The sequence below is a fragment of the Camellia sinensis genome, chromosome 9 (assembly GCF_055761805.1).
Source record: "Camellia sinensis isolate YWXY chromosome 9, ASM5576180v1, whole genome shotgun sequence".
NCBI classification, from domain to species: Eukaryota; Viridiplantae; Streptophyta; class Magnoliopsida; order Ericales; family Theaceae; genus Camellia; species Camellia sinensis.
The window spans coordinates 189749688-189757452 of record NC_138969.1 but is presented as its reverse complement, the minus strand read 5'-3'; the positions used below and the strand labels follow the sequence as shown (position 1 = coordinate 189757452).

At 34.2% G+C, this 7765-nt stretch overlaps 1 protein-coding gene across 1 annotated transcript; it reads right to left on the bottom strand.

Moving 5' to 3' along the window:
- Positions 1–292: 292 nt before the first annotated feature.
- LOC114317990 (putative F-box protein At4g22030) lies at positions 293–2080 on the bottom strand. The gene has a single exon (XM_028264798.2). The coding sequence runs from the start codon at positions 1719–1721 to the stop codon at positions 447–449; it is 1275 nt and encodes a 424-aa protein (XP_028120599.2). The 5' UTR covers positions 1722–2080; the 3' UTR covers positions 293–446.
- Positions 2081–7765: the final 5685 nt, after the last annotated feature.

Genomic DNA, 7765 nt, shown 5'->3' with positions numbered 1-7765 from the left:
GGAGCTCTAGTCAGCTGTCAATGCACTAAAAAAAATATAAAAAATAAAAATAAAAATAAAAAGACAAATTAAAGCTATTTTAGAATTCTTCTTTTAAAACTCTAAAACATTTTTCTTTTCAAAAACACAAATTTAAACACCGATCACCATGCATGTTGTATGATTATTAATTTTCCTTGTTTTTTCTGCACATTCCTTGAATCACTCCACCTGATGATACAAAAGATTACTGTCTTCTATTTTTGATGAGTATGAATGTCAATGAGTTGCACTTCTTCTGTAAAACATAATATTTGTAATAATTCAGTATTATAATTGTTTCTTCATTAGCTCACTATTTTTACAATGAATAAATGAATGGAATTGATTTACAGTTGATGGACAAAACTACAAATAACTAAAGTTATAGTGTTACATATTTTACAATTGAATTTAATTTGAAGGAATTAGAAAAGTTTGCTTGCAAACTCTTGTATGGCCTCTCCTTTTATTGAAGAAGAAGCTGCAAGATCTTTCAGTTCTGATAGGCTCCTTCCAAGCTGCAAAGCCACCTTCATTTCAAACATCTCCCCATTCTCTCTCCTCTCCACTTCTTCCTCCTCCAAATTTGATTCAATAGACTCTTCCATGAGCCTAAAAAAACCGGCATTGCTCCGGTACATCTCAAACACCATTCCAACTTGCCCGCCGTGCTCGAGTGCGTTCACAACGCTTGAAAAAGCTCCACCAACAACTCCAAGCACCACAGCCCATGAGCCATGGCTAGGGCTTCCTATGAAAGCGGAGCCAATGGCTGCTAGGCCGGTTAGTAAAGGTCCTGAAATGGCTAACACCTTGTTCAATTTCAAGGCCTTTTCACCTAACCTCAAGTAGTCTTCTTCGTCTTTCCTCTTCAAAACCCTAACTATCTCTCTCATTTCCTCTTCCAACTTATCGTCCCAACCGTTCCTATTATTCTTTCTCCCATCGTATCCTTTCGCTTGTCTCTTCTCCCGATGCAGAGACCACCAGACGGCAGGCTCTGCAGTTTTAGGGAATTTTTCAAGCATCGCGCCTAGTAAGGGAAGCGGGTAGGCCTTGTCAAGGGCCAAAACCTTTTCCATTGCATCTTTCACATCATTCATGGTTGGATTCCCAATGCACACCGTCGTGTGAATTTCTTCGCGGAGTTGGTGAAACAACCTAGAAGCATTTCGTTGCTCTTCAGTGAGTTGAGATGGTTGAATCTTATTCATGATCAATGACAACCCCGTAGCTGCCAAATATAACAAAGTGGAAGAGAGCTTGAGGGACACAAGGGCGGCACCGCCAACTACACCGGTGGCTGCAATGCCCGCCATTGTGGCGGCTGTTAGAGTGATTGCATTAATGGAGGTTAAAAGTAGGCTATTCCAATTATTTCTCTGCTCTCCAATATTCTTATGCATCTCCACTCTATCCGCGATAGCCTCCATGATCGCGTAAAGCTTCTCTATCACCGTAGGATCAGAAACCCTAGTATCATATTTAGGAGAAGAGTTAGTGTTTGTGTTTGTGTAACCACTTCTCATTTCTAACTCTTCTACCAAACCTCTAGTTTTTGTGAGCTTTGGAAGAGAGAGTAGACCTCCATGCCGGAGCTTTGGCATATGGATGGCAGCTCTGATAATCTCTCTCCGACAACATGAAGACGATGAAGTTGATGATGAGCACATCAAGCTTGAAGCTTTAAGGCTGGCCATGATTTATTGGTTTTGGATTAGAAGATTTGTTTGTGTGAGAGGTTGTTTTAAATCTGGGTGTTGAGTATTGAATGGTTTAGGCTTGGAAGATTGTATATATTTAAAACTTGGTTGTGATATATCTCTTTTGGGTTATTGAGATTGAGGTTTGATTGAAGAGTGCAGTGAATTGGAATATAGAGATATATGTTGCTTGGTATATATAGACACAGAGAGAAAGAGGCTGGGGTTGACATGCAAAGGAGAAAGTGAAGAGTTTCACATGTTCAAAGCCTTTGAAATTGAATGGGTATTCCATAATTTACGTGGACTATTACTTAGTCTTTGTTTTGTTTTGTTCATTTATTATTATTTTTTTTTATGCCATCTCTCACCATTGAGGAACTGGTTCATTAAATAATGAATAGAAACGGTCCAACTCAACCGTTTTTTGTTTTGGCATTGATTGCCAAAACAGAACTTATTATATTGTGAAAAAGACGTGTTGGTGTAGATTGAAAACTATATTTGGAATAATTTTCTCCATACATTTTAAGAGTAATGTCATATAAATAAACAAAAAATTAGAAAATAATATGTAAATTTATTTTTTAGATTTAATGATGTGTTAAAAAGATAATTGGTTAATAACTAGAGAATATTTAATTATTAATCAATTATCTTTTTCACACATCACTAGATCTAAAAAGTTGGTCTAACTTTTGGGACTGAATAGCAATGTTCAAAAAAAATTATGCATAATTTTCAGACATAATGATATGGTTCATTGTGAACCTTTCACTTTAAAACAAAACAACATTAACGATAGATTTATTTACAATAACAGTATTCTTGTCAAATTTTTTGTATGAATGTATATCTAGAATTTTTCATATTTTAATTTGGGCAAATTATACTCTTGGGTTTTGCATTTTGCTCATTCTATAACTTTTTTTATCAACAAAAGAGAATTTTATTGATGAAATTCTGAATACAAACAAAGAGATATACATCAATAAAAGATGTGAGAGTATCATGACAAGACAACACGATCCTAACTAGCACTATAAAACTAACCCAATCATGTGCTAGCACACCATCAAAATGGTGAGAAGCCAACCAACTAGGGCCGGTCTTGGGCTCCAAATTTTGTTTAAAAATTAGACCTCCCAAATATTTCAAGGCTTAGGTAATGTTTGGTTCATTATAATGAAAATGAAATGGAATGATCATTCCATTCTTAATGTCCATTATCATGTTTGGTTTACATAAAAAAAATAATGAAAAATACATTGCAAATGGAATTATTATTTACCATTGTAAGTAAATGGTCATTTCATACAAAAACTAAGGAATGAGCATTTCATTCAATTTCACTTTCATTCTAGTGAATCAAACATAACATTATTGTATCAATAATTTTAAAAAATGGAGTTTTATCGAAAGAATTAAAAAACAACTGAAGTGTTGAATAATTTAAAAGTAATAAGTGATTGTTGATCAAATGTATTGATGGTTTACATAAATATTGTTGACTTTATCAACTACAATTGCCTATGAAAAATAAAAATTTTAAAATTAAAATTAATCAAATCTTATATTCAGTCAACCATATAATAAGAAATATTGAATGAATTAGCTATCATAATAAAAATTTAATAAATTAATTATGTCATCTATTAAAAAATATGTAGTACATAAGTTAGATTATACAAACTCAATTAATAATTTTACATTTAAAAATACAAGAAGAGTAATGTTCAAGTTATATTTTAATTTAATTTTTATTACGTATTATAATTTTAAATTCTTCTTGACGTTTTCTTTTCTTGAAATTTTGAACACAAGAAAAGACCCTGTTTCTAAAGTTCACCTGGGGCTAACAAAACTCAGGATGGACTTGCAACCAACAACAAACGATCAAGCAAAAACCAATAAATAACAAATAAAAACAAGAAGCACAAACCCAATTAATCAGCTGCTCTCACTTGCAGCAGGCAACCCCCTGCTTGATTATCTATTATTTGGTCTCTATTTTGATATTTACATTTTTAATTGGCTTAAATTTAATCATTAATTTTAAATGTTGGGTCAATTTGATCTAATTGATAATGCTAATAATATTTTTGATAAAAAAATTATTACTGAATTAGTTGAGATTAAATCACTAAGTTGAATAAATTCATAATTTTACTCTTAAAAATATGGCACATGCCACTTATATGAGTATTTTTCATGAAAATTATTAAGAGTTGTAATCAAACAAAATAAATAGATTCATACTGAACAATCACTTTGAATCTCAGAATAAAAACATGCTGGAATTTACAAAAATTCATAATAAAATAAAACTAGTAAAAGGAAGCAAAGCGAAACTTGTGTGATATAGTTTCCTTAAAACAGATTCACCACCTCCCGATTGCTGCTAAATGTAAGTCGACATCTATCTCCCAATATACGATGGTTGAAACCAGCTAATGCAGAAGCACCTTCTGAATAGCTTCGGCGAATTTGATAATGGTTCTATTCTCTCTAACAAGAACCAAAAAATGGACTAACAAAAGAAGATAAGAAAAAAAAAATTGATGTAAAAAAATCATCTCCAACTTTTTTTTTATCTCAAAACAACGTTTTCATTTTTCATCAAAAATCTCTTTAAAACTCTTCTTCTAAATTAGAAAGGAAAGACCATTTTTATACTTGTAGGGAAGAGGTCTTAGCCATGAAGGCTACCATAAAACCTAGCCTCAATGGCCTTCAACTCTAGCCTTTAGGGCTAAAGTTACAAAGGTGCAAAACTCCCATGTGTATAATGATCATCAACTCTATCATCAAAAGATGAGAGTTACAAAGGTTGAATAAATAAATAAATAATATATATATATTATGATGTTTAAATAATCCAACTAAATGGGTCGCAAAATGGATACGGGTATTAGGTCATAACCCAATCCACACCCAGTCTAAAACATATACACAAGACAAGCCTAGTCCAGCATAGCACACAGCCCATGCCCAAAACTAAGTCCAACACATACACATACACATACACATACACATACACATACACAAGCCTAGACCAGTCCAGACCAAGACTAAAACTAAGTCCAAGTCTAGGCCCAAGCCCAACTTCTATTGATGACCACTTTATGAGACAATTCTCATTCACAACTCAATGGTTTTAGCCCATCATTTTTATATTGTAATCTTCTCATTTGAGAGAATACAAAATCACTCCGACCTACCTCAATCGGCAGTTGGGTCCCACTTTAACTTCAAATTGAAGTTGCCAAAAATCATTATTTTTCAACAATCCCCCACATGAATAAAATTGGTTGAATAAAGAAAAATGGACAACGCCACAAAGACACGGAGAGAGAGCACACAGAATAACCCTGCATCAGAAAAAGGTAGTTGTTGGCCTTGAACCTTTCATAGTGAAAGCCTGTCAAATTTACTAACTTACCAGTGAATGTGATGTCTTGAACTGTTCTGCCGTTTGTGTAAATCGAGACAATAGACCTCACACAGAAGTTACTCCAACCATTGTTCTTGTTCTCACTGTTGTGTCTGATTTGACCTTGGAACACCAGCCTGGTTTAGTGAGTATTTTTAAAGAATTCGGCCTTATCAATTCTTAAAGAAGTGGCACCATTTCGCACTCACATAGGTGACCTACATAAGGTATCTCGCTATATCACGGTTGACTATTCACAACACTTAAGTCATTAAAAGCTTCGGCTTAACCTTCCACCCCATAGGGTATTATTGCATAAAGGAATGGGCAGAAGGATTTACCTCCACAGTGACTCATCCGTCACACACAATTAGGTTGTCCCTTTGAACCTAGATCTTGGAATTTCCAATCAACTAGATTGGTTTTTCCATTCCAGTAACATTCGTTAAAGGCCTTAACCTCATTTCTCTTGACGACTTCTTGCTAACTCTCGGTTTAACACTTAGGTAAACGGATGTATATAGTCTATAGTGACAACACACGAGAGTAGTTGTCATATGAAACTATGTCTTTGATAAAAATGTCTAGACCTTCCATCTGTGCCCTACCAATACTTGATTGGTTATCCCAAAGTATACAAAATTGCTAGCACAAGTTTTGATATATATGGAATACCCTCAATAAAACGGAAAAGCCATTAAGTTATTTTAGTAGCTTTATCGAAAGCACTGAATTTTGATGCCATCATTGATCTCGTGATACACATTTGCTTAGAAGATTTCCAAGATACGGTTGCAGCTTCAATCAAAGAAAGCATATCCACTAATGGATTCGTAAACTTTGTATTAGATATCCTGTAGGCGCCTTTGTACACTTCTAGTACAACTAGATATTAAGTGTTATGCAACTCATTATCCCGGGTGTAGTGTAAATAACTTAGTACCTACACAAATGCCCTCTAAAGATAGGCATTGGGATTACTCATGTATCTACTAAGCCTGCTAACTGAGTAGGCTATACCTGGCCTTATACAACTCATCAAATACTTTTAAACTTCCAATGACCCGAGAATATGCTAGTTGAAATGCACTTGCTATCGATGTCCTTGACACACTTGTATCTGATTTGTACTTATCAAGACTCTTATCAAAATAATAAGACTAAAAAAGTACACTATTAGCAGATGGTCAGGAAATCTTAATTCTCAGATAGACAACTGCAAGGCCCATGTCAAACTTCGAGTTCAACATCCACTTGGTAGTATTGAACATCTTCTTATAACTACTAACAATGAGCATGTCACATACACATAGACACAAAATGACATATACATTTGTCAATGTCTTTGACATCCACACATTTGTCAATATATGTTTATTTAAAACCCACTTGACAACATAGTGTAGTCCAATTTCTCATACCATTGTTCCGGTGCTTGTTTCAAATCATATAATGATTTCTCAAACTTATAGACTTTTCTCGTCCTATAACCGACAAACACTTCGGGTTGTTCCATAAAGATTTATTCAACTAAATCTTCATATAGGAAAGCTATCTAAACATCCATCTCGATGTATTTCCAAATGTCGCACAATTGCGATCACACTCACTATAACTGGTGTTCACGTATCAAAGTAATCCAGGCCTTCTTTTTGCCTGTATCCTTTGATGACAAGTCTATCTCATCGGCTTTCATTCACTTGCATCACAAGGCTTATTACATATGCAAGATAAAGCTAAATTAATAACTTCTTTATAGAGAAATCACAGCTTCAAAGAAACTTATAGCCTCACTAGCCACCATATAGGTAAGAAGATTTAGATAGAAGAACTTTAAAGTCTTAGCATGTTAACATCTTCTAGGCTCATCTTTTTTCTCATGAAAACCATTTCCTCAATTTCATGATAATATTCTTGTGTAAATCTGAATATCAGATTTGTCCACACAAAAAAACCGATATGCACTATCATATTGTGCATAGCCATTGTGCATCACCGTTGAATACAAAATCAACGAATTTTTAGGCCTATCCAACCCTCTTGGGTTTAGGTATTGCCATATTTTGCATGACACCCCCACATTTGCCACTTTTTGCATGACACCTCCACATTTGTAGAATTTATACAAAGGCTTTTAGCCTTTTCCAAAAATTCATACATGGTCTTTAAACAATTCCTTATGTCACAATGATTATGAAACTCTCAAAATCATATCACAGTAAATACATTCCCAGAATGACATCAATCAAATTAGGCACCCAAACATATTTGGTTCAATCTATCACTCTGAAGCCAATAGTCTTACTATTAGGAAACACAAATCCAGTGTTCAATAGTCTACTATTCGAAATTTCATGACATGGCCAGTAGTCTTATCACTAGGAATTACTAATTTATCAGTATGTAATCAGTAGACTTTCTGCTACTAGGAATCACAATGTTTTAACCTGTGATCGACAGTCACTTTACAACAAGGAATCACAATGTCCTGACATATATAGGATCAATAGACCCTATCATTACTATGAATCATCATGTCTTGACATATGATCAGTAGTCTCTCCATTACTAGGAACCATCATGTCTTGACATGTGATCAGTAATTTGT